General features: G+C 41.7%; 3 protein-coding genes and 1 pseudogene across 4 annotated transcripts; 2 read left to right on the top strand and 2 right to left on the bottom strand.

Moving 5' to 3' along the window:
* Positions 1–308: 308 nt before the first annotated feature.
* Positions 309–3,552, top strand: LOC131135917 (oocyte zinc finger protein XlCOF6-like; annotated as a pseudogene).
* Positions 3,287–7,068, top strand: LOC131135708 (zinc finger protein OZF-like). Its single transcript, XM_058081934.1, has 2 exons — positions 3,287–4,056; positions 4,986–7,068. The coding sequence occupies exons 1-2, from the start codon at positions 4,052–4,054 to the stop codon at positions 6,514–6,516; spliced, it is 1,536 nt and encodes a 511-aa protein (XP_057937917.1). The 5' UTR covers positions 3,287–4,051; the 3' UTR covers positions 6,517–7,068.
* Positions 7,069–7,557: 489 nt separating this feature from the next.
* On the bottom strand, positions 7,558–13,878 carry LOC131135712 (oocyte zinc finger protein XlCOF6.1-like). Of its 2 annotated transcripts, XM_058081938.1 has the most exons (3): positions 12,569–12,695; positions 10,356–10,485; positions 7,558–9,754 (listed from the first exon to the last, which is right to left on the bottom strand). In XM_058081938.1, exon 3 carries the CDS (start codon positions 9,487–9,489, stop codon positions 8,008–8,010), a length of 1,482 nt encoding a protein of 493 aa, XP_057937921.1. In that variant the 5' UTR covers positions 9,490–9,754; positions 10,356–10,485; positions 12,569–12,695; the 3' UTR covers positions 7,558–8,007. The 2 variants fall into 2 exon arrangements, with proteins under 2 accessions (XP_057937921.1, XP_057937922.1); XM_058081939.1 differs by lacking the exons at positions 7,558–9,754; positions 10,356–10,485 and adding an exon at positions 13,731–13,878 and having other exon boundaries at positions 11,600–13,074.
* A 353-nt stretch (positions 13,879–14,231) lies between these two features.
* LOC131135722 (oocyte zinc finger protein XlCOF6.1-like) lies at positions 14,232–17,138 on the bottom strand. The gene is made up of 3 exons (XM_058081955.1): positions 17,010–17,138; positions 14,732–16,368; positions 14,232–14,548 (listed from the first exon to the last, which is right to left on the bottom strand). Exons 1-2 carry the CDS (start codon positions 17,012–17,014, stop codon positions 15,054–15,056), a joined length of 1,320 nt encoding a protein of 439 aa, XP_057937938.1. The 5' UTR covers positions 17,015–17,138; the 3' UTR covers positions 14,232–14,548; positions 14,732–15,053.
* Positions 17,139–17,332: the final 194 nt, after the last annotated feature.

Consider the following 17,332-nt stretch of genomic DNA (forward strand, 5'->3'; position numbering starts at 1 on the left):
ATGACTTTAACTCAAGTATACGTGTGGAGGTCTGTGATTGGGTCTGGTCTGTGATTGACCTCCGTGCTAACCAATGAGCAGTGACGTGCCATGAAGTTAGCAGCTCGTGAGGCACTGGCTCCACCCCCCCAAAAAACCGAACTGAACTGTATAGGTTTTTACTGAATAAAATAATATGGAAAACAACTTAATCTTAATCAAATTGTATGTATATAATAAATAAAATTATAGATTTGAGGAACAAAAATAGAAAAAAATATATAATCGTGTTTAAGGGAGACGTTGCACCGCACTGCATTGTGGGTATTGTCGACAGCAGACATTGTGTTTTTGTTCTAACAAGTCCAAACATGGCGCAGACGTGTTGCGTCGTGAAGTGCCAGCATCGTCCACACGAACAATCGGGGAATAAAAAGGATGGGGTGAGATGTTTCTCCTTTCCAACGTGGAAGCAAAGCCAAGGAGCTGTGATCTGTGAGCTAACAAAGAGACGCCGAATGGCCTGGATAGCAGCCGTGAGACGACCAAACATCACTTTCAACACCATCACCCAAGACTTGGTGGTGTGTTCACGGCATTTTCACACTGGTAAGTTTCAATCAAAGCATGTGTTTTGCTCTTTCACACCTAGCATTTAGTAGGCCGCTAGCGTTAGCCAAGCTAGCTGAGGGCACCAAACGATGGAGTCCCTTTGAGACACTTGAACATCATATTGATGGGTTTAAAAGAAAGACGAATTTTTGGATTGTAACCGATTTTGCAACCTGTCTAGGAGCTCTGGTCTCTGGGACGGACTAGTATGAATTGTTTTTGTTGTGTTTGACACGGACGTCTTAAGGCGACGGACCGGAGTTCAGAGTTCACTGAAATGGTTGTATTTAGCCACATTGATCCGTTTTAAATCTCAGTGAGCAAATGTTAGATCGTACGCTTGGTAGAGTCGGTAGAGAGTGCAGAGTTTTAGAGTGAAGATACAATTTATTTGAACGGAGATCTCGTTTAGCACAGAGCTAACATTGTCAAGCGTACACGGAGAAACATAGGATTAGCATAGCATAAGAGTGTGGGTTGTTTTTCAGGGAGACCAGCTAATGAAATGGATGAAAGCCATCCAGACTGGGCACCCTCATTACATCTCGGACACACGGAGGTGGAAGCTGGAGATAACCAGAGACTACACATAACATTGGACCAGGAGGAACTTTCTCCAACGAGAGAGGAGAACGAGGGACTACTACGACAACCGGAAGCTGTTGGAAAGACTCAAGTTGTGCTTCACATTGGAGGTAAGTTTCATGTTCACTAACCTAACACTGATGATGATGGGGGGGGGTCATATAACTTCATGTCAAACAATCTGAACTATCACTTTAAACCTTAAACATGCTTTTGATGTCTTATTTGGATATATTTTTACGGCTTAAAGAGAAGATGGTTGGTAACAATACACGGCCACACTGTTTCCCCACCTGTGTTTGTTTACGTTTATCATTTATACTGATAGAAATTAATCCATTTCTGTTTGTGTCCTGCAGACACCCAGCGGCTGATTGGTCGTCAAGAGGAATGCCCCCCTCAGAAGCAGGAGGACACACAGCCTATTAAAGAGGAAAAGGAGGAGCCACAGCCCCTGTATGTTAAAGAGGAGGAAGAGACACTAGATCACACTTATATTAACGAGGAAGAAGAGGAGCCACACCCCCTTCACATTAAAGAGGACGATGAAGAGCCAGAGCTCACACACTTTCAAAGGAAAGAAGAGGAGTCGGAGCCTCCCAATGTTAAAGAGGAAGAGGAAGAACTCTGGATCACTCAGGAGGGAGAGCATCTTCTAGGGCCAGAGGAGGCTGATCTCACCAGGTTGCCACTGACCGGTGTCTCCGTGAAGACCGAAGACCATGAAGACAAACCACCTGAGTCCTCACAGCTTCATCATAGTCCAAGATCAGGACCAGAGAACCTCTTAGCTCCGCTGTCAGATAGTGACGACACAACGTCACACTCTCCTGAAGATGAAAACTACTACCAAGAACCTTTGAGCAGCGATACAGACTGTGAAGGTGATATGACGACTCACACTGGCAACAAACACTCTGACTGCTCTAAAATGAGGACAGGTAAAAAACTTTTTAACTGCTCACTTTGTGATAAAATATTTTCTGTTAAAGGTTCTTTGACTCGACACATGAGAACACATGCAGGAGAAAAACCCTTTACTTGCTCTGACTGTGGTAAAAGTTTTACTCAAAATATACACATGTACAGACACATGAGAGTACACACAGGAGAAAGACCTTTCAGTTGCTCAGACTGCGGGAGAGGTTTCGCTGAGAAGGCAAGTATGATATCACACATGAGAACTCACACGGGAGAAAAACCTTTCAGTTGCTCATACTGCGGTAAACGCTTCACTGATAACAAGGGCAGGAAACTACACATTAGAACACATACAGGAGAAAGACCTTTCAGTTGCTTCGACTGCGGTAAAAGCTTCACTCGAAAGATACACATGCAGGTACACATGAAAACCCACACCGGAGAAAAACCTTTCAGTTGCTCAGACTGTGGCAAAAGCTTCATTCAAAAGTCAGACATGCAATTGCATATGAGAACCCACACAGGAGAAAAACCTTACAGTTGCTCATACTGTGGTAAATGCTTCACTGATAAGAAAGGTATGCAACGACACATAAGAAAACATACAGGAGAAAAACCTTTCAGTTGCTCAGACTGTGGCAAAAGTTTCATTCAGAAGTCAGACATGCAGTTACATATGAGAACACATACAGGAGAAAAACCTTTTCATTGCTCAGACTGTGGCAAAAGCTTCATTAAGAAGTCAAAAATGCAATTACATCTGAGAACACACACAGGTGAAAAACCTTTCAGTTGCTCAGAATGCGGGAAAAGCTTCACTGATAATAGAGGCATGCAGCAACATAGGAGAACACACACGGGGGAAAAACCTTTCCGTTGCTCGGACTGTGGCAAAAGCTTCAATGAAAAGTCCAAACTGCGAGTACACATGAGAACACACACGGGAGAAAAACCTTTCAGCTGCTCGTACTGTGGTAGACACTTCACTCATAAGAATGCCATGCAACGACACACAAGAACGCATACAGGAGAAAGACCTTTCAGTTGCTCGGTCTGTGGCAAAAGTTTTACTAGAGCAGGAAGTGCAAAGACACATCAGAACACATGCACGAGAAAAAACGTATAGTTGCAACTCCAATGCTCATTTTTTTTTTTTTGGGGGGGGGGGGGGGGGTATATATATCCAGGATTCATTCATGGTCTCACAGAAAGTCTGATGTTTTTAAAACCCATTATAAAGATGCATATTTTCCCCGTTCGGGTGTTAAAAAAATACTTGATACAACAAAGAGGCTGAAGAGTCACATGCGGATCTGGAGCCGAGGGTTGCTGACCCCTGGTCCACTGTATGGAAAGGTAATTCACTTGACTGTGTGCTGTACTTGCTTGATGCTGTAACTGATGAAGCCACTTCCTTGTTACTGGGTTCTATCAGCAATACTGACTCTGTACTGACTTGGTATGGAATAGTATGTTTGTATGTATGTGTATATATGTATGTATGTGTATATATATATGTATGTATACATATGAATATGTGTATATATGTGTGTATAGTATATGTATGTGTATACATATGTGTATATATATATATGTTTATATATTTTCACTGTATTTTATTTACAGGAAGATAAATGACATGATCATATATCATATATCATATAATAATAAAGAGAAAATAATAAAGAGTTACAAATAAGAATAAATAAAGAAAAAAACAATAAAGAGCTACAAGAAAGTGTCATTCTACCAAAAGATCAGGACATTATTACTGTATTTGTACGACTTGTTAACATTGATATGGAGATATATGTACATTGGAAACAATGTTCAATAGATTGTGTTTCAGTAGGACGTTAATGATTGGTGCACACCACAAAGCGGAAGAGGTTCACAAGTTGCTGTTGTAACTCTCAGAAGACGCTATTGTAGTCCTCTCTAGTGCACGTGGCCAATGAGGTAATATCAATACAATAACCTTTTACACTCTTTAAGTTGTTTAAATACGATGTCCTTATAAATGAATGTGCTATTGTTCGCCGCTAACGTTAGCCCGCTAGCGTGCGAGCATGTTTTGTGTTGTGAATACTTTTTCGCCCATTTTCTGCTGATCCTTCTTACTTGGTCCACTCCTTTTTGAATATTATACAAATATTATACTACCTTTTGGTTCCAATTTGTCCCATTCTTCCCGTCACTTCTTTATAAGCCTTTCTTACACTATTGACTTCATTTCAGCTTTACTCCACCAACTCTCCAGTGTAAACAGACATAAAGTTACTTGTTTGTTTGCGCCGATCACTCAATGAATTCCTTTGTGTCGTGACTAAATGACTAGTGGTGTCATTGGCTTCAGTTTTTATTGTGTTATCTTGATTTTTTTTAAAATAATTGTCTCTATATCTGTATCTTTAATGGTTGCTAAACTCGATGCTAACAAGTAGTGGAACATGCACTGTGTATCATGGATGCTACGTAGTCTAATTGAAATGCTATTAAATCAATGAATGAAATGAAATTGTGGGAATTATTCAATACTTTTTGACAATATTAATTATTGATGCCTAGCAGTTTACTAGTTTTGATCCTGATTGTTAAGTATGAAATGTCCAGAACCACTACCCCCTTCTTCATAGTATCCCAGATACAAAAATACAATTGTTTGCCTTTTTTTCAATGGACTAACTACCGTGTTTATATTGATGAAACAATGCTATGGAAGAGAACTTGATGGGAATATCCTGGAAAATACTACACGCTCCTGCAGGGCTTGGATGGGGCACACAAACATGAAAAGCCCATCATTAAAATTAACAGTAAAACATATTATTAGTATTTTTTTACAGTGCACAATAGCTTCTACAATAATTCCTGTTTGTGTCCTGCAGACATCTAGCACCTGATTGGTCATCAAGAAGAATGTCCCCTCAGCCACAGGGTGGGAGTTCCACTGTGGAGCAGGTGGAGCAACAACCTATTAAAGAGGAAGAGGAGGAGCCACAGCCCCCTCTTATTAAAGATGAAGAATTGGAGCCACAGCCCACCCACTTTAAAGAGGAAGAAGAGGAGCCACAGCCCCCTTATGTTAAAGAGGAAGAGGAAGAACTCAGGATCACTCAGGAGGGAGAGCATCTTCTAGGGCCAGAGGAGGCTGATCTCACCAGGTTGCCACTGACCGGTGTCTCTGTGAAGACCGAAGACCATGAAGACAAACCACCTGAGTCCTCACAGCTTCATCATAGTCCAAGTGAGGAGATGAGAGAGGCGGAGCCTTCATGCAGCAGCTCACCACAACACATGACAACAGAAGCTGATGGAGACCACTGTGGAGGATCACAAGCAGACAACCTCTTAGCTCCACTGTCAGATAGTGACGACACGACGTCACACTCTCCTCAAGATGAAGACAGCGACTACAACCAAGAACCTTTGAGCAGCGATACAGACTGTGAAGGTGATATGACGACTCACACTGGCAACAAACACTCTGAAAACTCTAAAAAGAAGACCGCTAAACCTTTTAACTGCTCCGTTTGTCATAAAAGATTTCCTTGGAAGAGTGATTTGGCTGGACACATGAGAATACACACAGGAGAAAGACCTTTCAGTTGCTCAGACTGTGACAAAAGCTTCACTCTCAAGGCTAACATGCAATCACACATGAGAACACACACAGGAGAAAAACCGTTCAGTTGCTCAGATTGTGGTAAAGGCTTCAAACGAAAGACAAGTATGAGATCACACATGAGCACCCACAAAGGAGAAAAACCTTTCAGTTGCTCAGACTGCGGTAAAAGCTTCACTCTAAAGGCTAACATGCGATCACACATGAGAACTCACACAGGGGAAAAACCTTTCAGTTGCTCCGACTGTGGCGAAGGCTTCGCGCGAAAGTCAACCATGCAATTACACATGAGGACACACACTGGAGAAAAACCCTTCAGTTGCTCCGACTGTGGCGAAGGCTTCACTCGTAAGGCAACCATGCAATCACACATGTGGACACACACTGGAGAAAAACCTTTCATTTGCTCCGACTGTGGCGACGGCTTCACTCGAAAGGCAACCATGCAATCACACATGAGGACACACACTGGAGAAAAACCTTACAGTTGCTCGGACTGTGGCAAAGGCTTCACTCAAAAGGCAACCATGCAATCACACATGAGGACGCACACGGGAGAAAAACCGTTCACTTGCTCAGACTGTGGTAAACGTTTCACTCAAAACACGACCCTGAAAAGGCACATGAGAATACACACAGGAGAAAGACCTTTCAGCTGCTCAGACTGTGGTAAAAGATTCACTCTAAAAAGTAACATGAAATCACACATGAGGACACACATGCAGGGAACGCTTCACTCCAAAGGGAACCATGCAATTACACATGAGGACACACACAGAAGTAAACCCTTTTAGTTGCTCACATTGTGGTAAAAGCTTCACCCCCCCATGTCAGGTTGGGTGATATGGACCTTAGCATATATCCTGATATATTTGGGCTGTATCACGATGTGACGATATAAAACTATATCAAATTTGTATTGAGTGTTGTATAAAAAGCTACAAACCTTAAGCCATGGAGAAATCCACTTGTCTCCAGTTGTAAAGCACATTTATTTATTATTAACAAAGTGGCTAACTTTTCTAATGGGTTGAACACATTGCTACTAAATCTTCAACTAACTGTAATGCCTGTGCTTATGATGAAGGAAGATGCAGTCACCCATGCAACTCCAATTGCATATGTAGATATTTTGATGTTTACACAGTTAGACAGCAAAACAGTGCTTTTATTTTGAAGGCCCGTAGTATGTCCTGTTGAGAATGTCTGTATGATGATTCGGGTACAGGGATATACATGCTTCCTGTCTTCACTCAAAACCTTCAGGTTGTGCAGGGTTGTCAAACGGTGTCATGCGGATGTCGCAGCAGGGAGAATGACATCACTCTTTTGGACCAGCTGATAAACAGCCTATTTTCACTTTGTTGTTTTCAATAAATGACTTTTTCAAAGTGCTTTTGTCTCACTTGCCGTTATTGTTGTTTCATATTGTAACTCTACTTAAAACCTCATTAAGATCCCAAAGGGCAAAAGGTCAATTCTAGCTGTTTTTCAAGTGTCTATTTTGATCTGGTCCTGTTTAATCGAGTTAAAATTAACAATGCATTAACTAGAGATGTGTGGCTTTATGGAGAACTGAATATTATCTGCCGATATCAGCCGATAAGTGCGAATATGCTCACTTTTACAAAATTTCCTGGCTCGCTTGCTTCTGTTTTCTGTTCAAATTCCGCGAATTAAGACTCGACTAGACGATCGCCGATCGTTACCAATGATATATTTTCCCGAGCGGCACAAGTGAGGCTGTGACTGCTGCAAAAACACAACAGAAGAGGTTGGTAATGCACCAGAACCGCCATTAAACAGAAAGAATACGTTTTGATTTTTGTGTTTCATTTTTATTGCAGTCAACAACACTCAAATACAAGACATATAAATAACAGTTGACAAAAAAATAGAAAGAATAGAAACATACTTAAATTATAATGAATAAATAAAATGTTCATAAAATTTAAATTCATGCACATCACTAGCGGGGGGGGCGGGGAGGGGATGAAAAGTTAGTAAAAGGAATCAAATCACCACTTTACTACTTTCACTACTTTCTAGACCTAATGTAATGCAAGTAATGGAAAAGGGAAGTGACATCATCAGTTACATCATTTTGCGATGACAGCATTTAGTCTCCCTTAAACTTCACCATGTTTTTTTTGCACAAGAATAAGCACAAGATGTATTAATTGAACAAAGCCACGTGCACAGAATATCACAACACGGTGACTGCATGGAAGTCGGGCGAATTAAATGGTCGACCATCAGCGACTCCGCGTGTGTCGCCAGAAATTTCAGCATGTAAAAGGTTTTTCTCCTGTGTGCGTTCTCATGTGTCTTTGCATGTTTTTCTTCTCAGTGAAGCATTTCCCGCACTCTGAGCAACTAAAAGGTTTTTCTCCCGTGTGCGTTTTCATGTGCGACTGCAGGTTAGTCTTTAGAGAGAAGCCTTTACCGCAGTTTAAGCAACTAAACGGTTTTTCTCCTCTGTGCGTTATCATGTGTCTTTGCATGTTTTTCTTTTCAGTGAAACATTTACCACACTCTGAGCAACTAAAAGGTTTTTCTCCTGTGTGTGTTCTCATGTGTAATTGCAGGTTTGTCTTTAGAGCGAAGCCTTTACCGCAGTCTGGGCAAGTGAAAGGTTTTTCTTCTTTATGCGTTCTCATGTGTCTTTGCATGTTTGTCTTTAGAGTGAAGCCTTTACCACAGACTGAGCAGCTAAAAGGTTTTTCTCCAGAGTGACTTCTCATGTGTAATTGCATGTGCGTCTTTTGAGTGAAGCGTTTACCGCATTCTGAGCAACTAAAAGGTTTTTCTCCTGTGTGTGTTCTCATGTGTAATTGCATGTTTGTATTTAGAGTGAAACCTTTACCGCAGTCTGGGCAAATAAAAGGTTTTTCTTCTTTGTGTATTTTCATGTGTCTATGCATGTTTGTCTTTAGAGTGAAGCCTTTCCCACAGACTGAGCAGCTAAAGGGTTTTTCTCCTGCATGTTTTTTCATGTGTTGAGCCAAACGAACCTGAAGAGAAAATCTTTTATGACAAACTGAGCAGTTAAAACTTTTTTTACCTGTCTTCTTTTTAGAGCTTTCAGAGCCTTCACAGTCTGTATCGCTGCTCAAAGGTTCTTGGTAGTCGTCGCTGTCTTCATCTTGAGGAGAGCGCGACGTTGTGTCGTCACTATCTGACAGTGGAGCTAAGAGGTTGTCTGCTTGTGATCCTCCACAGTGGTCTCCATCAGCTTCTGTTGTCATGTGTTGCAGTGAGCTGCTGCATGAAGGCTCCGCCTCTCTCATCTCCTCACTTGGACTATGATGAAGCTGTGAGGACTCAGGTGGTTTGTCTTCATGGTCTTCGGTCTTCACGGAGACACCGGTCAGTGGCAACCTGGTGAGATCAGCCTCCTCTGGCCCTAGAAGATGCTCTCCCTCCTGAGTGATCCAGAAGTCTTCCTCTTCCTCTTTAACATAGCAAGGCTGTGGCTCCTCCTCTTCCTCTTTAATGTAGATGAGCTGTGGCTCCGCCTCTTCATCTTTAACATAGGGGTGCTGTTGCTCCTCCTCTTCCTCTTTAACGTGGATGGACTGTGGCTCTGCCTCTCTCATCTCCTCACTTGGACTATGATGAAACTGTGAGGACTCAGAAGGTTTGTTTTCATGGTCTTCGGTCTTCACAGCCTCCTCTGGCCCTAGAAGATGCTCTCCCTCCTGAGTGATCCAGAGTTCTTCCTCTTCCTCTTTAACGTGGGTGGGCTGTGGCTCCTCCTCCCTCATCTCCTCTGTTGGACTACAATGAAGCTGTGAGGACTCAAGTGGTTTGACTTCAGTCACCGTAGAGACACCAGTCAGTGGAAACCTGGTGAGATCAGCCTCCTCCTGAGTGATGGAGAGTTCTTCCTCTTCAACATGGAGGGGGGGGGGGGCTGTGGCTCCTCCTCTTCCTTTTTAATAGACTGTAGCTCCAACTGCTCCAAAGTGGAGCTCCCACTCTGTGGCTTTGGGGGACATTCTCTATGAAGACTAATCACCTAGTGGATATCTGCAGGACACAAACACAAATTATTGTGTAGTCTTGTTGTGCATTGTAAATAAAATAAAAAAAAACACAAATACGTCTAAAATATGTCAATTTTTACTCGATTTTATTGAAAGAAAAATGTCATATACTATATATATATATATATATATATATATATATATATATATATATATATATATATATATATATATATATATATATATATATATATATATTTGTATCCATCAGCAGCTTCAAGTGAAGTGAACATTGGAGTCATGCTATAAAGTAGCACACACGTTTGAACTAATTACATAACAATAGTATTGACTTCACATTTCACATAAGATTTATGATCATACTTCAATGTATATCATCATATATATCGCAGATCAGCTTTTTTCAGCACCTGCCCCAGAAATCCTGTATCGGTTGGGCTCTATTCTATAGATTCTATACAAGCTATATGTAAAGTGGCTCCACATATCTTGTGAAGATAGACTTGCTAGCACGCTAGCACGCTAGCGGGCTAACGTTAGCGGCTAACAATAGCACATTCATTTGGAACGGCATCGTATTTAAACAACCTAAAGAGTGTAAAAGGTTATTGTATTGATATTACCTCATTGGCCACGTGCACTAGAGAGGAGTACAATAGCGTCTTCTGAGAGTTACAACAGCAACTTGCGAAGGCGACCTCTTCCGCTTCGGTTTGGTGTGCACCAATCATTAACATCCGACTGAAACACAAACTATCGAACATTGGTTCCACGTTAGAAACAACTCCTACAAATACAGTAATGTTGTAAATCTTGTAACTTTACACAAGTTAAATGTAAGAAGTGACTTAAAGCTGACTCTTATGGCAGTCCTGGCATTATTTGGTGCCGCTGCGTCGCACGCAACAGCAGTCATCACCACTATAACTTTGTTGATTCGTTCCTGTAAAGGAATAATACCTAATGTTCTTTATTTATTGAAGTGCTATCAGTGGCAGATTTGGCTTGAATGGCGCCATCAAATCACTACTTTCCAGACAGAATCGGGAGGTCATGGAACACAAGTGACTTCATCAGTTACAGCATTTAGTGATGACAGCATATTTACGACCTTGAAATGAGGGAAAAATATGAATGAGGATGGCCGGACAGCTTTAACTACAAATTAAACCACTGCAGTCGCACATCGTAAACTGAAATTAGTATTTCAGTAGTAGTATCCAGGGGTTGGATACCTCTAACAAGACAACTAAAGCAGGAACAAGTACAAGGTTCCATCCAATGGCCATCCACGTCGCCAGATCAAAATATTCTTGAAAATCTGTGGTGTGATTTAAAGCGGGCTGTCCGTGCTTGGAAACCATCAAACCTAACCTGACTCAACCGGAGATGTTTTGGAAATGGTCAAAAATACCTTAAACCAAAACTAAAACCCTCTAAAACCAGAATCCTAAAGCTATAGGAAGTGTTTCTTTCTACAAATGGCGGATCTGCCACATATTGATGTCATTTTTCTGAATGGCTCCTGTGTTTCATTCTAAATTTCCACATTGGTAACTTTTCAAAGCGTTTCATTGCATCATCAAGTTGTAATTTATTTTTCTTACTAAATCCTAAATCACAGACCCCAGGACATATACTCAAGTTAAAATCATGCTTACAACTTTGTTGACAATGCATTAACATCTCATTGATTGACGTCTCAACCAAAGCAGGCAGCCAAACACCCGCCTCTCTTCCAATCCTCGTACTCATCCAATCACCAGTCAGAGCTCAGCCAAGATGCATTAACAGTATCAAGTTGGTTTAAAAAAAAAACTCATGCCAAAGATAAAAAATGCCTGTAACAAAGAGGCTGAAGAGTCACATGCTGCTCCGGAGCCGCAGGTTGCCGACCCCTACAGTCGAACATCAGTGCCTCTGCATGTCTTCTCAACAGCTTTTTTTTTCCTGTGTGTGTTCTCATATGGGATTGCATGGTTGTCATGTGTTTACCACAGTCCGAGCAACTAAAGGGTTTCTTTTCCTGTGTGTGTTCTTATGTGTAACTCCAAAGCTGACTTCTGAGAATATCCTTTACCACACTCTGAGCAACTAAAAGGTTTTTCTCCTGTGTGTGTCCTCCTGTGTCCAGCCAAAGTTGACTTTTGAGCAAAGCCTTTACCACAGTCTGAGCAACAAAAAGGTTTTTCTCCTGTGTGTGTTCTCATGTGTCCAGCCAAAGTTGACTTTTGAGTGAAGCCTTTACCACAGTCTAAGCAATGAAAAGGTTTTTCTCCTGTGTGCGTTCTCATGTGTCCAGCCAAAGTTGACTTTTGAGTGAAGCCTTTACCACAGTCTGAGCAACTAAATGGTTTCTCCCCCGTGTGCGTTCTCATGTGTGTTTGCATGTTTGTCTTAAAAACAAAAAGTTTACCACACTCTGAGCAAGGAAAAGGTTTTTCCCCTGTGTGCGTTCTCATGTGTAACTGCATGCTTATCTTCAAAGCAAAAAGTTTACCACAGTCTGAGCAGCTAAAAGGTTTTTCTCCTGTATGTGTTCTCATGTGCCTTTGCATGTCTATCTTAAAAGCGAAAAATTTACCACAGTCTGAGCAACTAAAAGGTTTTTCTCCTGTGTGCGTTGTCATGTGCCTTTGCATGGTTGCCTTTCGAGCAAAGCGTTTACCACAGTCTGAGCAGTGAAAAGGTTTTTCTCCTGTGTGTGTTCTCATGTGTCGAGTCAATTTACTCTGCCAAGAAAATCTTTTATGACAAACTGAGCAGTCAAAAGGTTTATCTGTCTTCTTTTTAGAGTTTTTAGAGTGTTTGTTGCCAGTGTGAGTCGTCATATCACCTTCACAGTCTGTATCGCTGCTCAGAGATTCTTGGTTGTAGTCGCTGTCTTCATCTTCAGGAGAGTGTGACGTTGCGTCGTCACTATCTGACAGTGGAGCTAAGAGGTTGTCTGCTTGTGATCCTCCACAGTGGTCTCCATCAGCTTCTGTTGTCATGTGTTGCAGTGAGCTGCTGCATGAAGGCTCCGCCTCTCTCATCTCCTCACTTGGACTATGATGAAGCTGTGAGGACTCAGGTGGTTTGTCTTCATGGTCTTCGGTCTTCACAGAGACACCAGTCAGTGGCAACCTGGTGAGATCAGCCTCCTCTGGCCCTAGAAGATGCTCTCCCTCCTGAGTGATGGAGAGTTCGACTTCTTCCTCTTTAACATAGGGGGGCTCGGGGTCTTCCTCTTCCTTTTTAACATGGGTGGGCAGTGGCTCTTCTTCTTCCTCTTTAATAGGTTGTTGCTCCGCCTGCTCCAAAGTGGACATTCTTCTTGACAACCAATCACCTGCTGTATTTCTGCAGGACACAAACAGGAATTATTGTGGAAGATTATTGTTCACTGTAAAAAAAAAAAAAAAAAAAATATATATATATATATATATATATATATATAGATAGTTTAGGGTTCATCATCTTGAGATGTCTAGCATTATTGAATCCATATGAACATTATGGTTATGGTCCATTAAGGTGGAGTGAAATCATATGGTAGAAATAAACACGCAATAGAAGCCAATAAAGATTTATCCATCACGTTTTCAGATTCATCCAACTTTGGAAACAGTTTTCAAAAATATTGGATCCGTTTTGTTGTGAAGGGATCGAACATCGACGAGCAGGATGGATGGAATGACGGGTGTTTACCGGTTAGCCGTTAGCTTAGCTCGACCCGCTCTGCGTTTGCCTCGCTTCCGCTTCCTCTCACGCCGCCCGCGCTGCTTCGTTTTCGGCTAAAGCGAAGTAGTGGGTGCCGAGGCTGTGGTGGAAGGTCGGAGGAAGCCTCTAGCTTCTACAGCTCCCTGGCGTCTTCAGGGTTTGAAGTCCATGAGGAGCTGCTATCGATGTCTAGCAGAAGCTTGCTACTCTATGCACGTTTTAGCCAAGACGTATATGTGGACAAACACTATCACAAGATGGCCGCGCCAAGTTCCAATATAATCAACAAAACTCACCAAAAGTCAATTCTTGCTCTTAAATAAATGATCCTAGTGGATCATCGACCAGGTCAGTATCGCTTTAGGGATCCTTTAATCACTTTTATTCCACTTTTCCTCTCAGCAGTTCGCTCTCAGCTCGTCGACAGTCTAGCTAGCTGCTAACGGAAAGATGCAGCCTCTCTTAAAGGGGAAGTGCTCCATTTTATGAGCAGGGACTTTTACTGTTCTTAAAGGGAAAGGAAAACGTTTTCTTTTTTCAAAGGTGACTATTTATTTACAATGTTTTAATGTTTGAACAAGAGAAGGAATGCAGAAGATAAGTTTATGCTTCTGTCAAGTCACACAACAACCAATTCCAGCCTTCAAAATAACAGCACTTGCACTAACCGATCGTATTTTTAAAATACGCTTCTTTCATTCATTATCGAGTAGATTACAAATAACTCAAAGTTAAAAGATGTTATGGTTTTATTCGTCCAAAGACGATACTTGACTTAGTTTGGTGCCCTCAGCTAGCTTGGCTAACGCTAGCGGCCTACTAAATGCTAGGTGTGAAAGAGCAAAACACATGCTTTGATTGAAACTTACCAGTGTGAAAATGCCGTGAACACACCACCAAGTCTTGGGTGATGGTGTTGAAAGTGATGTTTGGTCGTCTCACGGCTGCTATCCAGGCCATTCGGCGTCTCTTTGTTAGCTCACAGATCACAGCTCCTTGGCTTTGCTTCCACGTTGGAAAGGAGAAACATCTCACCCCATCCTTTTTATTCCCCGATTGTTCGTGTGGACGATGCTGGCACTTCACGACGCAACACATCGGCGCCATGTTTGGACTTGTTAGAACAAAACAAAAAACACGAGGGTAGCGTCGACAAACTTTAAATTTTCCCTACAAACCCACAATGCAATGCGATTACGTCTTCTTCGTCCTTTTCCGGTTTAATGGCAACCATGACTTTCAAAAGGTACATCACAGTCAATCACAGACCCCCAGACGTCTACTTGTGTTCAATTACCTTTATTGACAATGCATTCAAATTCCAATGCTCAAACTTGTTCGAATCCACAGAATCCAGCTCGACTGTTGCTTTTTTCCGGTAACGCCCCCAAACAATCAAGCAGTGCACATAGTGCCCTCTACTGACCGAACCGAGTAGTGAAAAATAAACACAGACACGATACAATTTTGGCTTATTGTCATTTCGCTTTTAAATTGTTGCTCATAATTATAATCAGAATAAAACACGTGACTCATTTGTCAACAATTCATCAATATGAAATACAACTAAATAATATAATCATTCCATTTTATTACATACAATTGAAGGAAAAAAAATACTAATGAGTAAAAAGTTTTTCTCCTTCATGTGTTCTCATGTGTGATTGCATGTTAGTCTTCAAAGTGAAGCGTTTGCCACAGTCTGAGCAACTGAACGGTTTTTCTCCAGTGTGCATTCTCATGTGTCTTTTCATGGCAGTCTTTTGAGTGAAAGACTTACCGCAGTCTGAGCAACTAAAAGGTTTTTCTCCTGTGTGGGTCCTCATGTGTCTTGTCATGGTTGTCTTTTGAGCGAAACGCTTATCGCAGTCTGAGCAACTAAACGGTTTTTCTCCTGTGTGTGTTCTCAAGTGTGATTGCAACGCTGGCTTTTGAGTGAAGCCTTTGCCGCAGTCGGAGCAACTAAAAGGTTTTTCTCCCGTGTGTTTTCTCATGTGTAACTGCATGTAAGTCTTTAAAGTGAAGCTTTTACCACAATGTGAACACCTGAAAGGTTTTTCTCCTGTGTGTGTTCGCATGTGTAACTGCATGTTAGCCTTTAGAGTGAAGCTTCGACCGCAGTCAGAGCAACTGAAAGGTTTTTCGCCTGTGTGCGTTCTCATGTGTCTTTTCATGGTTGTCTTTCGAGTGAAACATTTGTCGCAGATTGAGCAACTGAAAGGTTTTTCTCCTGTGTGTGTTCTCATGTGTTGAGCGAAATTACCCTTACGGGAAAATCTTTTATGACAAACGGAGCAGTTAAAACTTTTATCTGTCTTCTTTTTCGAGCTTTCAGAGTGTTTGTTGCCAGTGTGAGTCGTCATATCACCTTCACAGTCTGTATCGCTGCTCAAAGGTTCTTGGTAGTAGTCGCTGTCTTCATCTTGAGGAGAGTGTGACGTTGCGTCGTCACTATCTGACAGTGGAGCTAAGAGGTTGTCTGCTTGTGATCCTCCACAGTGGTCTCCATCAGCTTCTGTTGTCATGTGTTGCAGTGAGCTGCTGCATGAAGGCTCCGCCTCTCTCATCTCCTCACTTGGACTATGATGAAGCTGTGAGGACTCAGGTGGTTTGTCTTCATGGTCGTCTGTCTTCACAGAGACACCGGTCAGTGGCAACCTGGTGAGATCAACCTCCTCTGGTCCTAGAAGATGCTCTTCCTCCTGAGTGATTATGAGTTCTTCCACTTCCTCTTTCACATAGGGGGGCTGTGGCTCCTCCTCTTCCTCTTTAATGTGGGTGGGCTGTGGCTCCAATTCTTCATCTTTAATAACAGGGGGCTCTGGCTCCTCCTCTTCCTCTTTGATAGGTTGTCGCTCCACCTGCTCTAAAGTGGAGCTCCCACCCTGTGGCTGAGGGGACATTCTTCCTGACGACCAATCAGCTGCTGGATGTCTGCAGGACACAAACAGGAATTATTGTGGAAGATTACCACGAAGAATAATTGTTAGTTAAATTTTAATGATGAGCTTGTGTAGCATTTTCCAGGATATTCCCATCAAGTTCTCTTCCATAGCATTGTCTCATCAATATAAAGATCATGGTTAGAACATTGAAAAAAGGCAAACAATACAAACTGTCCTGTGTCTTTATTTTAAGGACTGTTCCTGTTATTAGTAACAAGTGGTTGGTTTTGTGAGTATCACGTGATTTGGGATGCATTTGTGTGATATCTGTGATTTCCAAGTGTCTGTGAATGCATCTGGTTTCAGATGCTGTTTTCACCTATCAGTAACAGCGGAGTTTGGCCGGGAGTTCATTGTGTTGAGCTGCATTTAGTTGCTATTTACCACTTCTTCTGTTAGCTCTGTTAGCATTAGCTCGGTAACCATAACCTTATAATATTCAAAAAAGAATGTCCCAAGTAAGAAGGACCAGTAGAAATAGGAGAAAAAGTATTCACAACACATAATATGGCTTTGGCTATATGCTACATGCTAGCACGCTAACGTTAGCGGCTAACAATAGCACGTTAATTTGCAACGGCATCGTATTTAAACAACAAAGAGTGTAAAAGGTTATTGTATTGATATTACCTCATTGGCCACGTGCACTAGAGAGGACTACAATAGCGTCTTCTGAGAGTTACAACAGCAACTCGTGAAGGCGACCTCTTCCGCTTTGTGGTGTGCACCAATCATTAACGTCCTACTGAAACACAAACTATCGAACATTGGTTCCACTGCACATATAATCCACATATCAACGTAAACAAGTCATACAAATGCAGTAAAATTGTAAATATTAACATTTTATCGATCTGACAAACACTAACCTCATGTAAATATCCGGTTTTGATACAGTTTATGATACAGTTTAGGCTGGAACAGACACATTGGAAAACAATACTTTATTAAGT

The sequence above is a fragment of the Doryrhamphus excisus genome, chromosome 9 (genome assembly GCF_030265055.1).
Source record: "Doryrhamphus excisus isolate RoL2022-K1 chromosome 9, RoL_Dexc_1.0, whole genome shotgun sequence".
Lineage (NCBI taxonomy): Eukaryota > Metazoa > Chordata > Actinopteri > Syngnathiformes > Syngnathidae > Doryrhamphus > Doryrhamphus excisus.

Coding starts and splice junctions, on each gene's coding strand:
- LOC131135712 (XM_058081938.1), bottom strand. CDS start 9,489: ATGAGGGAGGAGGAGCCACAGCCCACCCACGTTAAAGAGGAAGAGGAA.